Raw genomic sequence first — 22883 nt, 5'->3', positions numbered from 1 at the left:
TCTTTTAAAAGAGCCAGATCTGCTGGACTCACGTTCAAATTGATAAATCCCTTGCTTTGCGTAGGAATCAGCATACGCCTGTCCTAAGTCTGTTTCTGGTCGTACGCACGTTTCATAAATGAGGGCCCTTATGTCTATCCACACAGAGACAAATACAAGGTAAAGGTCCATGAAGTAATATTTGGATGTTAACAGTGAATCAGAGGACTCCCTGTAGTGGTAAACATGTACTAGTCCTGCTGATTATCAGTTTAAAATCCTCACCTTTGATCAACAGAGTGGCGTCCATCTTTGAAGTCTATTAAACCACCCATAGAATGGTCACTCTTCATGGACATACAGTTGGGTTCAAGTTCTTCCAGATTCCTCCTGATAGAAACACAAAATAAATTCTGCACTGCACCCACAACACACTGAGACAAAACCTGTCAGTGGTTTAATAGCTAGTCAAAATCTAGTGCTTGTCTGTTTTGAGTGTCATGACCTCCTCACTTAATCATTCCCACACTGGGTGTTAGATACTTGAAAGATAACATTTACCCCCTTTCTGTGGAGGTTTAATCACCTTAGCTATGATGTTATTTTAGTATCAACATTAATTATGCAGAGCATAGACTGTTTAAATACCGGGTCTGAAAAGTGAAGCCAATGCTGAAGCTCCTTAAAGCTGCATTCTCTCCAACTTCCAGCAGGGGGCGACTCCAGTGGCTCCAAAAAGAAGTCTACTTCTCACTTGATTTATTATGGAACTGAGGGCCAAGCTAACTTATGCCACAGCCGGCCAAATTGAGAAAAGGAAAGCCACTGACCTACCTTACAGATTCAAGACAAGGTGATTGGAGAGTCAGAGTTTTAAACTGATTAGGTGTGATGTTTTCATAACCCAATATGTACTTCTAGCTTTGGTTGTCACAAATTCAAGAGCCACTCAATAGTAAACCATTAATCTGTATCATATTTACTATGAGCTACTTTCAAATTTCACAAGCTTTTGGCTGGCTGGATAGCTGGTGCTAATTCCCATCTGTGCCTAGCTGTGACATTAGGTACTTAGCAAAGCTAGCTTATTTCACCTGTAGTATCTTTACTCGTTGATGCCCGGAACATGTCCGTTATTTTGGAGCATTTCGCTGCCTCCTCCTCCATACTTTTTTCCTTTTGAGTCTGACCTTCTCAGCACCACCATTTCCCTTTTCTTTTTGACTTTCCATCATTAGACTCACACACTATCTGTTAACGTTACTGATAGACTTCCAAACGTGACGAGGAAAAAAAGAGGTGTTTGATGGCTTTACGTCATCGAACCAGGGCTATGCCATTTGGGGAGGGGCCGCTCACTGATCCCCCTATATTTCTGAAAATCCTAGACATGGTTGTGACCTGCACTTCGTTAGTGCTTTCTGGTTAGCCTGTGTTTGTATTGAAATAAGAGGCTGCATAGTTTGACCAGCGGGCCACTGGATGGTGTTGCTAAGAACTAATATCAGATCGGCCCTCGCGACCTCGAAACACTACCAGCCCACTAGGAAAAGTCCCGACTCTCCCGATTGCCACTCCGCTACTGCTTTTATATCTAATTTAAAATGTTTCAATACAATAAGAAACATGTGTTTAATTACTGAAATAGTGGACGTGTTACTGAACACAGTTGACAACTACGTACTTTCTGTCATGTTGTTTGAAATCAATGCCAAACTCCATTGAGTCGTCACTCTTGAAGGACACACAGCTGGGTCTGGGTCCAGGTCCATGTTCAGGTCCAGGTCCATGTTCAGTTCCGGGTCCAGGTCCAGGTCCAGGTCTGTGCTGCTTCTCTGGGCTGAAACACAACACACACAGAGCTTTGAGTGTGAATAATGATGGTGGAGTGATCTGATTGGTGGACAGTTAGAGATGGTCCTCTCACCTCTGAGCTTTGGTCTGGCTGTCATGTTCCCCACACAGAGTGGCTTTAGAGGGAGGGACTCCCTCCTCTCTGTCCTCACACTGACTCATAGCAGAGTCCACACCTTCATCTGGAGAGGAAACACCTGCTGGGAGAGATGCTCTCTGTCACAACAACAACATCCAAGGAAGGTTAAATGCAAGAACAGCTGGACTTTGTTGAACAGCTCGAAGACGCTTCGTCTCTCATCCGAGAGACTTTTGAGTTCTAATTGAACGTCTGGCTCATTGGAGACACTTGAGGCCGAGTCTGAACCACCATCAACCCACATTATTATTCATAACTGAAGATTATTAACTTTCTTTCACTAAACCAGCTGAACTCATGGTCTATCTCAAGCTAATTTCTAAGAACATATTATAGATATATTTCTATACTAATACAGTCAAACAGTAACTTTTGTTATATAATCATATTTTATATATGTCTGGTGTATTATAGTAGATGCTATTTTACTCTTCTAAAGGTATTTATTTCTGACTATTTTCTGGGTATCTGAACTTCCATCTGTATTTGTGCTGCTACAACACCTGAGTTTGTTCTCTAGAGATCATTAAAGTTTTATCTAATCTTATAACAAGGAGGATTTACTGCAGCATGTTGAACTCCATGGACCTCATAAACTGGTAAATGATTTATTGATTTTCATCTTAAATACAATAATTAAACATTGATAATAAAAACTAACAGGTCCAACATCAGCAGTGGTGTAAAGTAACTAAGTACATTTAATCAAGTATTGCACTAAGGAACATTTCAGAGTTTGTTGTACTTTTAGTATTTCCATATTGTGTCTTTCTACTTTTACTGCACTACATTTATCTGCCATTATGAAATCTTGAAAACTTAGTATTTAACTTGTATTAAATAATAAGACTTATTTGATAAGTGGGAGGTTTAAATCATTTTCAAACATTTAGTGGCTCCAGCTTTTTAAAGGTGACCATATGGAGATTTTACTTCTTTTAAATAACAATAAGAAATAATTTGGAGCTTTGAAGTTTTGACTGAAGACGCCACTTTGTGACGGACATTTCAGATTAATTCATTGATTAACCAAGAAAATAATCAGCAGGTTGATCAATAATGAAAAGAATAATTTCAGCTTCATATAAAACAGTTTAAAACAGTAAAAACAGTGCCACTTACCAAAAGTTGAACATGGAGAAACATCTGCTTCACAACACGGGACGAAGTGAACTAACTGGAGAGATTGACTTTGAACTTTAATCTCCCTTATCAAAATACAGTATATGACACACTATTAAACAACACACACACACACACACACACACACACATAAACACACACACACACACATTGTTGCTGTATAGAGAAGAGATTAGAAATTATCAAACTGGAAAAAATGTAACGTATCAAAGATCAAATTATGGGACAGCATATCAAACGCTTTCTGAAAAATAATATTAATGGGCTGCCATCCAATTTTTTTTTTTAATTAACTAAGTCAATAACCAAAGGAATATGATTTGAAATGTGACGGCCACTTATAAATCCTCACTGGCATTCGTGTAGGCCAGATTTTAAGCGCTTGGCGAACAGCGAAACAATAATTTTATAATCATTGTTAAGGAGTGTAATTGGTCTCCAGTTATCGATGAGTAAAGGATCTTTATTTGGTTAGGGAGTTAAGGTGAGCACACCTGTAACGACAGGGGGAGGTCGGGCCATCGTTACCTGGAGATTTATGTTCTTTAGATCTTTTATAGTTGACAGTATTTCCTCTAAAGTTATTTTTCTTGAGCACTCTGTACAAAAACCTTCACTCGCTGTTATTGCGTCTTTAATTAAGTTTAGGGTATCAGAACTTTGGTAGTAATTGCAAGGTTGATAAAGAACTACCACTTTATTGTAAGAGCAGCAACATCTCAACAGCATGATCAAAATCCTGTGTAACTCTTAAGTGTCCCCCTATATCACAACTCCCATTCATATAGGTTCCTATCACATTAGGTTCCCTATTGATATTGAAACTGTCTGACTACATCTGAATATGTGTCATTATGTGATGTACTGTAATATTAAATACAATAATACCACAACCTCCTACTAACATTTCTTATTCATCTGCACCTTACTCATCAGTATATCTGTATATACATATATATATTATATATTACTTTTATTTTGAAAGTAACTTCCCTGTTTCCGGTCCAGCCAGTGTGGCTAACTGTGTCTAGCTTGGTGCAGCTCTCCTTCAGCTCAATGGAGAACAATGTTCTTTTTCTCCAGAGACATTTCCAGGACAGGACACCAGGCAGCAGCTGGGACGTATCGACCGTTTGTCCGGTCAAGATGAATATCTTCTTCTCCCATTACGGTCCTGAATGCTGCCAGATAAACACTGAAACATGTCTGTTTAGGTCCATCTACCCCCCATCAAACTCCATTATAAATCTAACAGTATAATGTTGCTGGACTTACAGACATGTGTAAACATTGTTAAACATGACAAAGGAAGAAAAATTATGACCAAGAAAGTCATAAAAAATCAAGTCCAAGCACTCAAGGTTGGTTACAAAAAGTGATAAAAGGCCTTTATTAAATAGGGCGAGACATTAAAAATACACCAACGCGTGTCGGCTTGAGCCTTCCTCAGGGTGTAGTGACACAAAGGGAACATCAAAGTGATTATAGCTTGCAGGTGTGTGAGCATGATATGCTCACCCTGGCCTCCAGGGGCATAACACCACAAACCCAATACACAACACATGGTACACAATACAGCACTTAGACCCCCATCTTCAATCATGCAAAATGCAGAGTACAGCCAGCAAAACATGGCAACATATACTTCAGTGTTTTTACAAACATATAGAGCATGGATGAATTACAAAATAATTGTTAAACATGAATTTAAGTTTTTCTTATGAATAGTTGCTGCTTTCTGATTAATTCAGCATAGCTTTATTTAAAGAACACTTTTCACAGATATAATCATAATGTGCTTTACATCAAAACATACATATTAAAAACTAAGTAACACAAGTAAAATGAAGTACAAGTAAAGAGTAATTGATAAAGAGCAGACAGTTTAACTGCTGTACTTCCCCAGATGTTGTCTTTATAATCTGTATATTGTTTGTCAAAGAGGACACTATGCTGCGAGATCTAAATGATCGATAGCCATGAACAGAGATTAATGTCTGAGAGAATCTATTGATTGCATTAAACAAAAGTCATTTTATCGGTTGGCTTGTTTTTAATTGCCATCCGAAATCTGCAGAAACCTAAACAGTTGTGGAAGACTAAACAAGTGAAAATTTCGGATACGGTGTGAAAAGGAGCATAGAGATAGATGGGCTTGAATGTTTAAATTGACATGTGAGTTGTTGGCAAAACTTATTAATGTTTGGTCTGTAGTGTGTATGATGGTGAACAGACAGAACTTTGATTTCAGCAGCTGGTCTTCAGTCAGTGTTTCTGTCCACAAAAGAGACTCTCAGTCCTGCAGAGGACACAGAGACACTGAGGAACCAGACCAACCCACTACACAATACATGGTAGACAATGCAGCACTTTGGCCCCCATCTTCAATCAAGCAAAATGCAGAGTATAGCCAGCAAAACATGGTAACATATACTTCAGTGTTTTTACAAACATATAACGAGGATGGATGAATTACAAAAAATACGTTAAACACAAATTTAAGTTTTTCTTATGAATCGTTGCTGCTTTCTGATTAATTCAACATAGCTTCATTTAAAGAACACTTCACAGATAGAGAATCATAATGTCCTTTACATAAAAACATACAAGATAATACATATCTATATATCTATCTATAACTATCTGTCTTTCTGTCCACAGGAGAGACTCTCAGTCCTGCAGAGGACACAGAGAAATTGAGGAACCAGCTGACCACAGCATAAACCCAGGATAGAGAGGCTGAGTGAATGTGGTGTTGAAGGTGTGGAGGTGGATCAGTGAGTCAGAGGAGACTGAGTAGAAGGACAGAGAGCCAGCAGGACAGTCTACATACACTGCTACTCTACCAGAGACAGAGGAGGAAAGGAGGGCTGTATAGCTGTTGTTGTGCCAGACAGAGTAACCAACATCATCGCACCTTAGACTCCAGGACTGATCATTCCCCCCAAACACACAGTCTTTACTGTCTCCTCTCCTGCTGATTCCTCTGTAACTCACTGATATATAAACTCTTCCTCTCTTCTCAACCTCCCAGTAACAGCGACCAGTCAGACCATCTCTACACAGCAGCTGAGACCAGGAGTCAAATCTGTCTGGATGATCAGGATATGACTGATCCTCACCCACATTTGTCACCTCCCTGTTGTTGTCAGACAGTTTGAGTTTTCTGTTTACGGTGTTTGTGTCCAGTTCCAGTTCACAGACATCTGATGGAGAGAACAAGACACAATACAGCTGCAGGTTATCATCTGATGATTTATTAACAACTTACTTACTTACTTACAATTACTGAAAGAAAATCATTTAAACTTTCATATCATATTCAGCTGTGAATGATGTTTAACAAACTTTAACTTCAACAATCCAGTTATAACAATTCTTTCAGTTTATAAATCAATCTGATGGTGATTTACAGATTTACAGCTGTGTAGACTGAAAATCGACCTCAAAGTCAGTTTGGGAAAGTGATTCAAAGTGATGCAATTCAACCGTGTCAATTTAATTTAGATTTTCTCCACTAGTTGGTGTTCACCAATGTAAGCCTCTATGTAGAATATTCAGTAGAAGTTCACGTCTGGTGAGCTGGGTGTCTCGTCACACTCCTAGTGTTTACCAATGTAACGTGGCTGTATAGGCAATGGGAATTAATTTAATTAATTAAGCCTCTATGTAGAATATTGTCACTGCCATAATGTATGGAGGACATAATCATTCATAATTCAAATTGAAAGTCCAAAGAGAAAACGAAGCGAGATCAAATTAAAAATATTATATAAATCATGCCATAATTAAATTTGAAAAAGGAAAAGGAAACTGAAAAAGCAAAGTTAAAATGTAAAAAGTCAAATTTAAAATGCAAAGCTTAAATATAAGCTAAATTTATTTTTTCTATTTGAGATAATGATAATAATAATTTAAGTATTTCTATTTAAGCTTTTCCATTTCACATTTTGAGTTTCATATTTGATGTTTCTGTCATTCAAGAAAAGATTTCAAAGAGTTCAGTTTAAGCATTTATATTTAAGCTTTGCATTTTAAATTATCATTTTACATTTCAACTTGGCTTTTTCAGTTTCCTTTTTCTTTTTTAAATTTAATTATGGCATGATTTTTCCTAGTAGAGTCGTAAAATAATATTTTTAATTTGATCTGGCTTCGTTTTCTTTGGACTTTCAATTTGAATTATGAATAAATATATCCTCCATAATAACGGCTTCCTATTGTGTCAAAAGAAACAAAGTTAGCTTTCTGTTGGCTAGACTGTTAATGAAATATATTTATTAGTTCTGTTGGATCACTTTGTTCAGTTTGTTGCGTTTGCGTAACATCCTACTTCAGTCAAGAAAATATAAAAATCTAGTGTAACATGCAGCTGCGTTCTCATGAATCAAACTTTAAACACACTCACACTTCCTCAGACCAGGTCTCAACCACTGCAGTCCGTCATGGTCCGTCCTGCAGGAAGAAACAAAGTCAGAATCAACTTCATACACGTTCACTCAGATCCTCCATTAAACATGAACCAGAGTTCATCAGTTAGGGACAGAGAAACAGTGGGAGACCTGCTGTTGTCTGTCCACACCTGAGAATTTCCAGTCTCCAGTTTGGATCCTTAAGTCCAGAGTCTCCTGGATGATTGTAGCTCAGGTCCAGTTCTCTCAGATGAAAGGGGTTGGAGCTCAGAGCTGAGACCAGAGAAGTAGCGCCTTCCTCTGAGACCTGACAGCCTGACAGACTACACACACACACACACACACACACACACACACACACACACACACGTCAGAACTCTAAAAATTAGTTTCATGTTGAGTCATATACATCCGTCCACAGTTTAAAATCGTTGTCATCAACACTAATGGAGTGTAGTGTTGGTTCAGGCAGATCTTTTTTCCATATAAACAGATGCAAAGCCTGTTTACCAAATGCTTTGGTCCCCTAAAATATGGGATCTGACCATAATCCCTGGATAGTCCATTCAACATAGCTGTGAATACTCTGAAATTGCACTTTCAGCACATAATCATTAGTTCATTTAAAATGTATTGCCAAAATAACACAATGGTGTCATTGTACAGTATATATACATATGAACCTAACTGTATATCCAAGTTCAGTTTATGTGCCATGTTGCAACTATTAGGTGCTTGAAACCATTGCACCTCCACAGTGACATCATGCCACTGACACATCTGTTCTCAATGAACTGATTACCTGGGGGTGGGGTTATGTGTCTTACTATGAAAGGTTTGTCCATGCAGTCATTCAGTTAGTGTGTCTATTAAGGAAATAAATGAACGATCTAGAGCACTGCTGATTCTGTCTTCATTGAACCAAAGATGTTTAGCAAAATACCGTGAACCAAGACAATACACTGTTGACACGCTCCCTGGTCAGTCCTAGAGGACTGGGAGCTGAGAACTGAGGACAGAGGACAGAGCTTTACATCTTCTCTCTGAAAGGTTGGCCTGTAGTCAGTCCAGTGATTAACACATATATAAAGAAAATAACAGCTCAGACAGTCATGGTTTTCAAATAACTGAACACTAACCTGAGAGTTTCCAGTCTGCAGTGTGGACTCTTCAGTCCAGCCGACAGCTGCTTCACTCCTGAATCCTGCAGGTTGTTGTTACTCAGGTCCAGCTCTCTCAGACTAGAGGACTGGGAGCTGAGAACTGAGGACAGAGCCTCACAGCTTCTCTCTGACAGGTTACAGTCACTCAGTCTGAAGAGGAATCAGAAAAACATAAGAAAACAATTACAAAAAATGGTTGTTTTGATAAGGAAGATGTCAGATTTAACCCATAAGAACCCAGACCTATTCCCCCTTAAAGGAAATTACGGGGCGCATTAGGGCTGCACAATTACTCCAATTTTAATCATGATCACTATTTTGGCTTCCCACGATGAAATTCACGTGATCGAGCGATATTTAAAATGTGTCATTCCATTCATAGAACGCTCCGTATCAAAGTTTTTTTTTTCTTCCAAAGCTCCATAAATCATTGTCTGATCACATGCCTCCATGAGCCAATCAGAGTTGTTCCCTGCACTGCGCAGCTTAGTTTAGATGTAGACAGTCACAGAGGACAGGGTAACGTGAGGAAAATTCCACAACAGATAGCATTCATAAGTCGTAAGTCGGTCACGAGGTTTACCAGTTTACAGACATTGTGTTTCCCTTTCGCATGAAAGAAGAGGTGTGGACAAGTTACCAACAAAACGTACAGCTAAAGACCGTGCAAAACATTTCAGACCGTCCTGCCAACCTGTAAACATGTTACCATTAATGTACTGTAACGTTTTTTCACTCTAAAGTCGCTGAAGCGGCTGCAGTTTAGATCCTGTCGGGTCTCTGCAGCAGGCGGGGCTGCTCAGCTCTCCCCGCGACTGACGCGCACACACACACAAACACACACACACAAACACACACGGTGGACGCAGGAAAAAACGGATATGAGACGTATACAGGAGGACCTGACAGCTACGCTCGTTATTGTAAGTGCAATGATAAGTCCAATAAGTACTTTATCAAACCGTATGACTGTGTGTCCCAGCCCAGGCCAGGATAGGAAATTAACTAACAATGTAAACTGTTTTTATGGTTAACGTATTCTGACTTATTCAAAAGACGGAGCTTTAAGAGTTCCTCTCTTTTTCTTTTAAAGGATACATTTTTGTAAGAGCTACAGTGAAGTTGGCAGTTTGATAAATGCAAGTTATCAGGGGCGGATCTAGAAAAATATTTATGGGGTGGGGAGAGGGGGGCAGGAATATTTGAGGGGTGGCAATATATGGCAGACGTATATATACTGAATTTTATCACAGTTTGATGAGAAATAGTATGTACACACTACAAAAGGGCAGAGGCTGCCATTTACAAACTCATACAGACAAACTTAATCTCGTGCAATCAATATCTTGCATTTGAGGTTTCATTTGAAACAGTTCATATTAGCAATAAGTGACCATACAATGTGATCTCACTTAATAGGAGAAGTATGATAGAAGTAAGGGACATTATCACAGGAAAGGCATTAAGGTAAGACACAGGTGATGAGTGGCAGATGTGTGAGAGGTGAAGCAAACCGTTTTTGACTGTGTGAGCGAGGCAGCGTTGCAGGTAGCATTTGTACAAGATTAGAAACTGTCATTGATTAGTTATAACCATCAGACTGTGTTAACACACACTAACATTTTAGACTGGGAGAGTATTTTTAGGTTAATTTGTTTAATTTTTTAATTTAATCTGAGCAATAGATCTAAAATACATTCTACACAAAATATAAAAACTCATCTCCCCATCTCATCACACTTTCACACTGACAACTTTCCCTAATTATTCATATTTAAGCAAACATGAATTTTTATATTTATTTGATGTCTAAGTAATGTCTCTTAAATTTTACAAAAATGTCCATCTTTGTCATTTGTTGTTCTTATTCATATGTAACTTAGTATAGATGCAGCAACAATTTCCATACCATGTGGACCAGCTCGACTGGAGATCATTGGTGATGGCCCAGGCACTCTGCTTTTCCTTTCACTGTCTGAGCCCTGCACGTTATCTTGTCTCTCGCTTTCTCCCTCCTCATCTTGGTGATGCTCTCCCTCCATATCTTCACCGCTGTGGTGTTCTCCCACCTCCTCCTGTCCCTGGTCGCCTTGGCCTTGTATTCTCTCTCTGTCACGTTTCTGTTGCCCTTTTCTCTCCCTTCGTCTTCGTCTTCTCTCTCTCCTTCCACCATCTTCTCCGTCTACCTTGCTCAGTTCATTTTCTATTTCTCTCACCTATCTCTTTGGTGAGAAAAAACTACATATGCTACCTTTCCTCTTCATTTCTGTAAGATTAAAAGTAATTTTACAATGTTTTCCTTGACAGACGTTGAATCAATATTAGCTTTTGTAGCCTTTACTTTACACAGAACAAACGTCAGACCTAAGTAACATTATATGTATAGTTAGCAAAATAATGTTCTTCAACCTGATTTTTATCATCTCAAAATCAGCATCACAACTATGGTAGCACTGTGCTTTCGTTATAATTTCATTTCTTGATAGATAGTTAATCCGTTTGCACCTCTTTCCTCCTGTGTCTCCTTTCCTCACGACTCCTGGCTCCCTCGCTTCGCGCCACTCAGTTTTCCAAACAAATCAGGCTCTTGCCGCTCTGTCGTCATCTCAGAGCAAATTTCAGACATTGGAGATTCGCGCTCATAAAGTGTCAAATTGGCCATAACTTTTAATTTGTTGCTGCCAACTGGGGTGGCATCAGGGGTGGCAAGGCTTTCTTTTAGGGTGGCATTTGCCACCCTATGCCACCCCGGTAGATCTGCCCCTGCAAGTTATTTCAATTGATATTCTGTAATATTTCAATCTTCATGTGCTAAAAAGGCACATAAGTTCCTGTAGATGGCAATACACATTCTCCTTTTTCTGCCAAATAAATTAAAAGCTTGTGGAAATCATCAATGTCTTCCCTCTTGCTGTCTTAACATCTCAGCTAGCTTTCCTCAGAGATGGTCCCAATAATGGGCTTAAAGTCAAGTCAAATTCAGTTTGTGCATGATTACATAATATAACTATATAATTATTTAATACTGTCCTACATTGTGGATAATTAAGCTATATGTCATATGCTGAAGTATATTTCTGGAGTGTTAAAGATTAAAATTTACATTTTGGTTGAACAATACAAAATATGTTAGTTCAATAATATTGAATCAGCTAAATTAACTGAGCAGATGATTATAATTTTTCTTATTGTGACACGTGTCACATTAGGTTTTCCGTGACTCTTTAAAGGTTAAAAACCCGATGTGATAAATATGTCACAACGATACTTACCTAATGTGTTTTATATCAATTTGTTCAACAAATGTGGACAGAACAGGTTAATTGTAATATATGAGTTGTTATGTAAGCATTAGAAACTTTAAATGACTAGAATCTTAGAAACAATAAAAAATTGGCTAGTTCTGTCAAATCTGTTGACCATGAACACAGTCATCTTGGAAATGTTGTCATGGATACACAAATTGACAAACTGTCACATGACCACTACCAGGATGTTCCATCAGTGTCACTAAGGGGCTTCATGAGTTAAAATCAAGGATAAAGCTGAATGAGAAACTTTCCAGAACATTTAAAGAGTGTGTAACATGTGTGTCACAGTGGGTCCTTATGGGTGAGAGACATAACCTCAGAGTAAAACATTGTTTGTGATTCTGTGAGAATGACTGATTGTTATTTTGCTCTGTTGCAGAACCTCGCCAGTCAGTGAAGTTGCACTTGTTTGTTGTTCTTCTCATTGACAGTGCAAACAGATACAAACAGCTGAGCATTTCTACATTCACTTTTGACTGTCAGAGTGGAAATGAGTCTCCTTTATGTGCACCCAGCTCAATTAATAAAACAGAATCAGCCATACGTACAACTTAAGGGGTCATGTTGATGATGTTGTTCACCTTTTAAACATTTAACGCAGTAACATTTACTCAGAGAACATTTATACTGACCTTTTTACTTGGAATTTAATTAAATTTGTACAAATGTATTTGTAAATGAGTAAAATTTCTTTAAAGTAACAGTAGTTTTACTTGAGTATAATATTCTAGTACTCTTTCCACCTCTGCCTGACTCATTCCTTCATAGTCCATTCTACATAGCTGTGAATATTCTAATGTTGAAGCTGAGAGTCTGCACTGTAAGCACATAATCATTGTTTCATTTCAAATCCGGAGACAAAATAACAAAATGTTGTCATTGTCCAAATACATTTGGCCCTAACTGTATATCCAAGTCAAGTTTATGTGCTGTGAACCAAGACATTACAATGTTGACAAGCTCCTGAGTCAGCTCTCTCTGACTAGAGGACTTCTTAACCTCATTCACTCTTTTAATCTTGTTTAGTCAGTCCACTAAATAATTAACATACAAAGAAAATAACATCTCAGAATAACTGAACACTAACCTGAGAGTTTCCAGTGTGCAGTGTGGACTCTTCATTCCAGCCGACAGGTGCTTCACTCCTGAATCCTGCAGGTTGTTGTTACTCAGATCCAGCTCTCTCAGACTAGAGGACTGGGAGCTGAGAACTGAGGACAGAGCTTCACAGCTTCTCTCTGACAGCTTACAGCCACTCAGCCTGAAGAGGAATCAGCAATACATAAGAAAACAATTACAAACAATGGTTGTTTTTTAATCTGGATAGTTGTGTGTGCACGTACAGAGCTTTGTTGGAGGCTTTGACCACTGGCAGCAGCCTCAGAAGAGCATCCTCTGAAGCAGAGTATTTCTTCAGGTCCAACACGTCCAGATATTTTTCTGATGATAGTAAGATGAAGACCAGAGCTGACCACTGAGCAGGAGACAGTTTATCTGTGGAGAGACTTCCTGAACTCAGGGACCGTTGGATCTCCTCCACTAGAGAACGATCATTCAGTTCATTCAGACAGTGGAACAGATTGATGCTTTTCTCTGCAGATAGATTCTTAGTGATCTTCTTCTTGATGTACTTGACTGTTTTCTTTTTCGTCTGTGAGCTACTTCCTGCCTGTGTCAGCAAACCTCGTAGGAGAGTCTGATTGGTCTGCAGTGAAAGACCCAGAAGGAAGCGGAGGAACAAGTCAAGGTGTCCATTTGGACTCTGTAAGGCCTTGTCCACAGCACTCTGGTAGAAACCTGTTGATATTGTTTGTTTTCCTGTCAGCAGGTTGACTCCAGAGTTGGTGAATGTCAGATGGACATGAAGAGCAGCCAGAAACTCCTGAACACTCAGATGGAGGAAGCAGAACACCTTGTCCTGGTACAGACCACTCTCCTCTTTAAAGATCTGTGTGAACACTCCTGAGTACACTGAGGCTGCTGTGATATCGATGCCACACTCTGTCAGGTCTGATTCATAGAAGATCAGGTTGCCTTTCTGCAGCTGCTCAAAAGCCAGTTTTCCCAGAGACTTGATCATCTTCCTGCTCTCTGGACTCCAGTGTGGATCTGTCTCAGCTCCTCCATCATACTTGATGATCTTCACTTTGGACTGAACCACCAGGAAGTGGATGTACATCTCAGTCAGGGTCTTGGGCAGCTCTCCTCCCTGTCTGGTCTTCAACATGTCCTCCAGAACTGTAGCAATGATCCAGCAGAAGACTGGGATGTGGCACATGATGTGGAGGCTTTGTGATGTCTTGATGTGGGAGATGATTCTGCTGGCCTGCTCCTCATCTCTAAATCTCTTCCTGAAGTACTCCTCCTTCTGTGGGTCAGTGAACCCTCGGACCTCTGTCACCATGTCAACACACTCAGGAGGGATCTGATTGGCTGCTGCAGGTCGTGTGGTTATCCAGAGGCGAGCAGAGGGAAGCAGTTTCCCCCGGATGAGGTTTGTCAGCAGCACATCCACTGAGGTGGACTCTGTAACATCAGTCAGGATCTCAGTGTTGTGGAAGTCCAGAGGAAGTCGACACTCATCCAGACCATCAAAGATGAACACGACCTCTTCAAACCTGCAGATTCCTGCTTCTTTGGTTTCACTAAAGAAGCGATCAACAAGTTCCACCAAGCTGTACTTTTTATCTTTCAGCACATTCAGCTCTCTGAAGGTGAATAGAAATGTGAACTGGATGTCCTGGTTGGCTTTGTCTTCAGCCCAGTCCAGAGTGAACTTCTGTGTTAAGACTGTTTTCCCGATGCCAGCCACTCCCTTTGTCATCACTGTTCTGATTGGTTCATCTCTTCCAGGTGGGGTTTTAAAGATATCTTCTCGTCTGATTGTTGTTTCTGGTCTGTCTGGTTTCCTGGATGCTGTTTCAATCTGTCTGACCTCATGTTCATCATTGACCTCTGCAGTCCCTCCCTTTGTGATGTAGATCTCTGTGAACATCTGATTCAGAAGGATTGGGTTTCCTGCTTTAGCAATCCCCTCAAACACACACTGGAACTTCTGCTGGTTAGATTTGAGTTTACGCTTACAAACTGCAGCAAGACTTCCTGAAGGAGCACACAACAAAGAAGATCATTAACTCAAAAAACATATTTCAACATGTCATTTGAGTATATAAATATATTTTGGTCCATCTCTGGAGACATTAGTAAAGGTCCCATTTATCCAGCATGTTAAATCTTTAGAGAAATCCTCTTACTGCTCTGCAGACGGTCAGCCAGCTCCTCCTGCTTCATTCTCCTCAGGAAGTGCAGTGTGATCTTCAGAAATGCCTCTCTGCTGCTCCTCCTCTGCTCTTCATCCTCACCGTCCAACACCTCCTCATCCTCCCTCTGACTCCCTAAGCATCCTGGGTAATCTGGACTCAGAACCTTCTGGATCTTCTTCAGCTCGTTCTTCACAAAAGTCCCGATCTCCTCCTCCAGCAGCTGGAACAGAAGATTATATGAATGAAAAATCAAACTGAAATCACAGAAGCAAACATCAGATCCATGTTGGACAGACTGACAACCCACTGGTCTGAAAAGTGCAGCATGGAGATGATTGTGAACAGAATAGATGTAAAAGTAGTTATACATGTACAGACCATAAATATGGAGTCCAGGTGTGTTTGATGCTGCTGGGCAGACTGACCACTGGGAACCTCTGAGCTCTCCTGGTCCACTCTGTGGAGGAATCAGGAAGAATTAGCTCACAAAATTGATATTAACAAATAAAATGGTCTTGATGATGAGAGGCATGATCAGACAACAGGTGAGACAGACTCGTGACCTTCTATTAAGGACAGTTTACTCGGTATACTGGGAGAGAGAGTGCTGCAACTAGGCCTGTCGCGATAGTCAATAAATAAATTAATCGCACGATAAAAAAAATTAGCTCGATAATTTTTCAGGCCGCGATAATTTCCATTTGCATGTTTATTTGTTTTCCTTGTCTCTCTCTCACTCTCTCTACCAAAGAGACTGGATGACCACTCTCGGTTCCTTAGCGTAACAAGGAGTGAACCCTCTTGTCAGTCACATGGTCTTTGTGTGGGGAGGCGGACCTCCTGGCAGAGAGAGAGAGAGACAGAGAAAACACTAGTTGAGAGTTGGAGCAGGGTTTCCCGCAGCACTTTGCAGTTAAGGTGCCGCCAAAAAAAAAAAAAAGTATATGAGCAATATCCGCTGTATGAGGGAGAGATTTGTTGGGACACAGTATGGGAGAATCTACAGGATACCTCCAAAGACCTTGTTCACCAATTAATACATTTTAAATTTATACACAGAATGTATCTTACTCCAAGAAAACGTCATGCTATGAAAATCATCCCATCCCCTAATTGTCACCTATGTACACTTAATGTTTCGGGGACATTTTTACATATGTTTTGGGAATGTCCCAATGGAGACATTTATGTCTCACTTTTAGTGATATGCTTGGAGTAAATATTCCACTGTCACTGACCTTACTTTTACTTAATGATGACTCTACCTTAGAATTGGCTCTATAGCAGAAGCGCATACTATGGCTATGACTACGACTGGTCTCACTGCAGCAAAGAAATTGTTAGCCTTGCGATGGCAACCACCTCACACATTATCGTGGCAGCAGTGGGCCAACTCTTTTCTAGACATAGTTACGATGGAGAGATCTGTGGCCCGGGTACATGGAGCCAGTCAGAAAACTCTACATGCATGGGATGAAGTTTACACCTTGGTTGACGAAAGAGTGCAGCATTAATGTATTTGAATTTTAAATTTTTATTTTTTTTTACCAGGTCTGAATTATATTTGTATTTTTGTATTAAATCTTTTTATTTCTTAGGGAGTTGGTAATGGGGTCGCCATGGGTTGGGGGAGAGTGGGGATGTTTGTTCTGTTTCTGTGATGTATAAGGTGTTATGTTATGGACTATTAAGAGATTTTTGTCTGCAGGGCTGTACCGGGTTTTGCAAGGTTTGAGAAGAAAAGAACTAAGCTTTGCGGTGACGACCACATCGAAAATGATAAGAGTATACTCAAGGAAAAGCTTCTGTAACTATGGGGAATGAAACCTCAAAGCCGTGCGAAGCATCTGGACCCATAGTGGGTGAGATGGTTAGAAAATATGGACCGGACTGCTGGAGATATCTGTCATATTGGTCAAAAAGATTTGGCTTTCCACAAACTGGATCACTGAGTCCAGGAGAGTTATTTTATCTGCTTTTATATATTTAACTGTTTTAACTGCTCTTCAATGTTTAATTTCTTATACTGCACTGTAACTTTTTTTTTTCTCGTATTTTATCTGTTTTTAATGTTTTTTATCTGTTTTCATGTAAAGCACTTTGAATTGCCCTGTTGCTGAAATGTGCTCTACAGATAAAGCTGCCTTGCCTTGCCTTGCCTTATGATGTCTTAAAACCTGTATTATCATTGAATTTCTAGCTATATACTATCAACAAAAAATTGATAAAAAATAAATAAATAAAAGAGCAATATCCGCTGTGTTCCTCTGTCCTGTTTTCTCCCTTTCATTCCAAACCACACAGTTGACAACCTGCAGGTGGAGGCGGTGGAGACAGGCTCGGACATAAGAGCCACAGGCTGCTGTGGACTTGTCAGTCTCACAAGCGGTTTCAGGAAAGTTGCTGCATGTGTTTGGCGACAATGCACAGAACATTAACCGGTACAAGCCTACAGCTGTCCGCGGACACGGAGTGCGGAAAATGTGTCAGAGCCTCCTGTACGGTGAACTGAGACTCCGTTACGTGCTTGTCGGTCAACGGTGATCGGTTATTTAATTTCATTGTGCTTTCTTTTGGAAGGCTGGCTGTCAAAAATCGCCACTTACTAGCTAATTAATTAGCCTGAGGTAAACGATAGCTATCAGTAAACAGAAGTGACGTGGTGGCTGGCGTTTGGTGTGTGCGCCAGTGTTTGTTTGTGTGTGTGTGTGTGTGTGTGTGTGTGTGTGTGTGTGTGTGTGTGTGTGTGTGTGTGTGTGTGTGTGTGTGTGTGTGTGTGTGTGTGTGTGTGTGTGTGTCAGCCCGCCCCCCGCGAAGCTCCGACCTGCAGACAGCAGAGGAGCAGAAGAAAGTAGCTGCACCTTCGCAAAAATGAAGACTGAAAAACAGAACTATTTTGGTACAAACATTTACTCGCCATGTGGAAGATACACATAGATATAGATAGATACAATGTATTAATTATATATTTATATATTATATTATATATTTATGTTTATATATATGTTTAATAAATGTTAAATGTAGTACAGAGTCTGTAGTCTATCACAAAAACACTTGAGGAATGCTGCAAACATTTGACAGCCAGTATGAGTTGCCTGGGAGAACATACGTGTCACAAACGGCAATTCCACAACTGTACAACACCTCTCACCCCCTACATGACACTGTGGGGTCCTTGAGCAGCTCCTTCAGCAGCAGACTGATACACCCACAGTGTAAGAAGGAGCGGTACCGCAGGTCGTTCATCTCGGCCGCTGTCAGACTCTACAACACCTGCACCACCCGATAATGTTGTAGTTTTCTGTTCCTGTTTCAATTACTCACCACTCATCATGGCTCTATGTATATGTTTATTGTTATTATCTGTATTTTTTTTATTTTTTTTTACAGAATACAACAAAAATAGATATGCATGACATCACTTGAACATGACCTCTTTGTCCTAATATGGTGGAAACAATCTAGCTGACACAGCCTGTTGCTAACACAGCACATTGTCGTCCATCTCATCTATCCCACTGTAGTCAGAGGTCAAAGGTGAACTGATGAACTTGAATTAGTACTATCACTAGTAGTGGTGCATTTGTACACACATGTCCATATGTGTCCATATGTCTATAGATAGATATAATGTATTAATTATGTATTTATATATTATATTATATATTTATGTTTATATATGTATATCTAACTTTTTATATCTATATTTAGGTTTAAAGTTATTTATTGTCAAATGCACAACAATTACAGTGAAGCAGTCATTACAATAGGTATATTGCAGTAAAGTTAAAATATATATTATGCTGGTAGTAGACAAGTGTACAGTAATTGCAAAATGAATAACTTGAATATACTGTAATTTTACATAACTTCTGCTCACCTTTGATCAACAGAGTGGCATCCATCTTTGAAGTCTAAAGGATAATCCATAGACCGGTCACTCTTCGTGGACACACAGCTGGGTTCAGGTTCAGGAGAGTCTGGTCTCTGATGGATCCTGATAGAAAGAAATTCATTAAAGCTCATCAAAGACTTTTACATCTAATTTAAATGTTTGAATACAATCCAAAACTGTATTTAATTACTGACATTACGGACGTGTTACTGAACACAATTAACAACTACGTACTTTTTGTCTTGTTTAAAATTAACAACATAATCCTTCGACCAGTCACTCTTGAAGGACACACAGCTGGGTCCAGGTCCAGCGGGCCACTGGATGGTGTTGCTAAGAACTAATATCAGATCGGCCCTCGCGACCTCGAAACACTACCAGCCCACTAGGAAAAGTCCCGACTCTCCCGATTGCCACTCCGCTACTGCTTTTATATCTAATTTAAAATGTTTCAATACAATAAGAAAAATGTGTTTAATTACTGAAATAGTGGACGTGTTACTGAACACAGTTGACAACTACGTACTTTCTGTCATGTTGTTTGAAATCAATGCCAAACTCCATTGAGTCGTCACTCTTGAAGGACACACAGCTGGGTCCAGGTCCAGGTCCATGTTCAGGTCCAGGTCCAGGTCCATGTCCAGGTCCGTGATGCTTCTCTGGGCTGAAACACAACACACACAGAGCTTTGAGTGTGAATAATGATGGTGGAGTGATCTGATTGGTGGACAGTTAGATATGGTCCTCTCACCTCTGAGCTTTGGTCTGGCTGTCATGTTCCCCACACAGAGTGGCTTTAGAGGGAGGGACTCCCTCCTCTCTGTCCTCACACTGACTCATAGCAGAGTCCACACCTTCATCTGGAGAGGAAACACTGAGAGCAGCAGTCCAATCATTCATCAGCACATCATCACTCATTCATCCCTCCCATCATTTATCCTGGAAAAAAAGCTAAATATCAGCAGCTGGTCCTCTGATTGCTGCTCTGTGTCATATCAGTGTCAGTTTAATCCTTTTGGCTTGTTGGACTGTTGCTCAGACTAAAGAAGCAGTTAGAAAACATGACTGAACTCTGGGAACTACTGAGGGCCTTTTCTCATCACTATATCACATTTCATTCACTCAACACGGAGAACTGATCAACACATGGATCAGTAATGGTTTGTTATTGGACAGAGAAGATGCTGCTGGTTCTCATTGGTCAGTGGTGAGAACGAATCAGAGCAGAGGAAGCTGCCATCAGCTGCTCTACTTCTATCCACTAGATGGCCTCATGGAGCTGTTTGGAGGATTTTACTGCTTTAAGGAAATCAGAGCTGGATGTCACTTTGTGTGGCGGCCATCTTTGATCCTGACATTTGGATGATTTAAGAGAAGAAATCAGAGAAGCTGCAGAAATCAGCTGGAGGAGGTGGAGTTACTCACTGTGACCACTGGAGGTATTTCCACTATTTTTACAATCTAAGGGCTGAACGTGCTCTAGCTGTTTTCTCCCTTAACATTTCCATGGTAACAGCGAGCTCCACCAATAAGAGACATCGCTGATATGCTTAGGATTGTGGGTAGTGTAGTACTTCTCCATGACATCATGAATAAAACATGTTCTTCTTAAAACTTGGTTGATTTCATACACACTTCTGCCTTCTATGGTAGTATAAACCTCACAGTCACGATCTCACAGCTCGGGGTCAGTCTACCTCGGACGATTGAGACATTATGGCTGATAATCAAAATCCTTACAGAGAAAATCAATGGGACTTTCACTTCTGGAATCACACTGTTGACACGTGAACTAACAGCAGACAGTTCTCCTAATGCTGTGGTTCACAAAACTTTTTCACATGAAGGACCCTTAAACTGACTCAGATTAGACCACTGACTGATAGGATTTTTGCTTTTAGATGTTTAATTACAGAACGTGTATGAAACCCATAAGCATAATAGTCATACATACGGTCATTGTCTTACTTATGGATAGAGTTATAGTTCAAATTAATTATTCCCCTTTTTGCTGGGGAGCCCCAGAACCTCCCTCAAGGACCCCGGACCCCACTCTGGGAACCACTGGTCTAATGGACTCACAGCAGCGTACCACTGAGAATGACTTAGAAATTATTATAGAATATATATATATATATATATATATATATATATATATATATATATATATATATATATATATATATATAATATTATAGAATTAGAAACACTGGAACAGGTATTTGTTTTTATTTTGAATAAACAGGAAACATTGATATATGAAACTGCCAATCATATTAATTCACTTATTAATCAACGTTGCTGGACGCCTGTCTGCAGTTAGTTCTGCTCTTTAACCCCCGTATGACTGAACTTTATGATTATTATTAAGGCTTGGTGTAATGACGCCCCACTACAACTAAATTACATTTAGTTAAAGAACAACAACGACATGTAATGTAACAAAAAAGGTAAGAAGCCGTACTTACAGTTTACAGACGTCTCTCTGTTGCTTTAATGTGTCTCACGTTTCCTTCTGTGATCAAACTGTGGTTTTTATTCTCAGTTCCCTCTTTCCATCTGGGGTGCGCCCACAAACACATGATTAAAGCAGGACACTCAGAGAGCTCAGACCTCTGCCAAGCCATAAAGCCAAAAAATCACTTCTGGAACCAGAGCCGTCGGTCACTGTTGAGCTCTAAAGAGAGGTGAAGTCCCTCCCCTTCCTCTGGACCATCATGGGACCTTATTTCAGATCAAATATGTTCTGTAGTGAACGGGGAGAGACCAATAATTATTTTGATCCCATTTGAATTGAGCCATGAATTACACATATGATGTTTGTCAATTTAAAAGACATTTTAGCAAGTCAAGAAACCCTCAGTTTGTTTGTAGTCTCAGACTGTGAAAATACGTCATTAGAAAGACTCCACACTTCAAAGTGTCATGGCTGAAGTCTCTCTGAAGCTACGATGCCTGTGTGTTTGGTAGCGGGATGTAACGTTACTCACATGTAACGTTACATAAAAAACTTCAAAAACAGTCATATGAGAAGAAAAAAGTGAGAAACTTGTAAAAAGTAGAAGGAAGGATAGATTAGGTCCAAAGAAGGAGACACAAATATCATATTTTTGGTAGGAAATAACAAGTCTACATGAAGAGGAACAATGTTCTGGACAACAGCCTTGTTACTATTAAACATTTAGTTAAATATCTCACGTACCCCCTGCAGTCCTCCAGAGTACCCCTAGGGGGACACGTACCCCCTGCAGTCCTCCAGAGTACCCCTAGGAGGTCACGTACCCCCTGCAGTCCTCCAGAGTACCCCTAGGGGGACACGTACCCCCTGCAGTCCTCCAGAGTACCCCTAGTGGGACACGTACCCCCATTTGAGAAACAGTGCCATAGACTGTATATTAATGGTTGTAACTGTATTTATTGTTATTGTTGTCCTCGGGTCAAATTTGACCCATTTTCAAAAACGTTTCTATATCAGAAATTTGGGTTTCAACCAAATTTTCCAAAAAAAAGTAACGTGGATGGTTTCTACTTCACATGTAAAATAAATGATCAGTTCACTGCTTTCATTGAAGTTTTAGTTTTATTAAGTTTTACAGCATTTGAAATTTATTTTTATAAAAGAAGGCTGAAAAAAGTGACAAAAATGTCATGAAAAAAATTCATAAAAACACCAAAAAGCGCAGAAAAAAATCAACAAGAACATCGGGAAAAGTGACAAAAT

General features: G+C 39.8%; 1 protein-coding gene across 4 annotated transcripts; it reads right to left on the bottom strand.

The window, feature by feature from the left end:
• Window positions 1-5100: 5100 nt before the first annotated feature.
• Window positions 5101-21758, bottom strand: LOC144530325 (protein NLRC3-like). Of its 4 annotated transcripts, none has more exons than XM_078269840.1 (12): window positions 21631-21755; window positions 19914-20101; window positions 19689-19826; window positions 19148-19264; window positions 15643-15721; window positions 15256-15484; window positions 13345-15103; window positions 13089-13262; window positions 8667-8840; window positions 7698-7850; window positions 7524-7570; window positions 5101-6321 (listed from the first exon to the last, which is right to left on the bottom strand). In XM_078269840.1, the coding sequence occupies exons 2-12, from the start codon at window positions 20078-20080 to the stop codon at window positions 5786-5788; spliced, it is 3573 nt and encodes a 1190-aa protein (XP_078125966.1). In that variant the 5' UTR covers window positions 20081-20101; window positions 21631-21755; the 3' UTR covers window positions 5101-5785. The 4 variants fall into 4 exon arrangements, with proteins under 4 accessions (XP_078125966.1, XP_078125967.1, XP_078125968.1 ...); XM_078269843.1 differs by having other exon boundaries at window positions 6230-6321; window positions 7678-7850; window positions 21631-21758; XM_078269841.1 differs by lacking the exon at window positions 7698-7850 and having other exon boundaries at window positions 21631-21756.
• Between the last annotated feature and the right edge of the window lie 1125 nt (window positions 21759-22883).

Source organism: Sander vitreus, chromosome 15, assembly GCF_031162955.1.
Source record: "Sander vitreus isolate 19-12246 chromosome 15, sanVit1, whole genome shotgun sequence".
Lineage (NCBI taxonomy): Eukaryota > Metazoa > Chordata > Actinopteri > Perciformes > Percidae > Sander > Sander vitreus.
This window is presented reverse-complemented; position numbering and strand designations above follow the sequence as displayed.

What these genes read in the sequence shown, in the direction of transcription:
- LOC144530325 (XM_078269840.1), bottom strand. Translation starts at nt 20,080, where the DNA reads ATGAGTGATGATGTGCTGATGAATGATTGGACTGCTGCTCTCAGTGTT. An exon ending in TGCCACTCTGTTGATCAAAG is followed by an intron (nt 15,722 to 19,147) that starts GTGAGCAGAAGT and finishes ATTCCTCCACAG; the next exon opens with AGTGGACCAGGAGAGCTCAG. An exon ending in TGCAGACTGGAAACTCTCAG is followed by an intron (nt 7,851 to 8,666) that starts GTTAGTGTTCAG and finishes GTGTGTGTGTAG; the next exon opens with TCTGTCAGGCTGTCAGGTCT.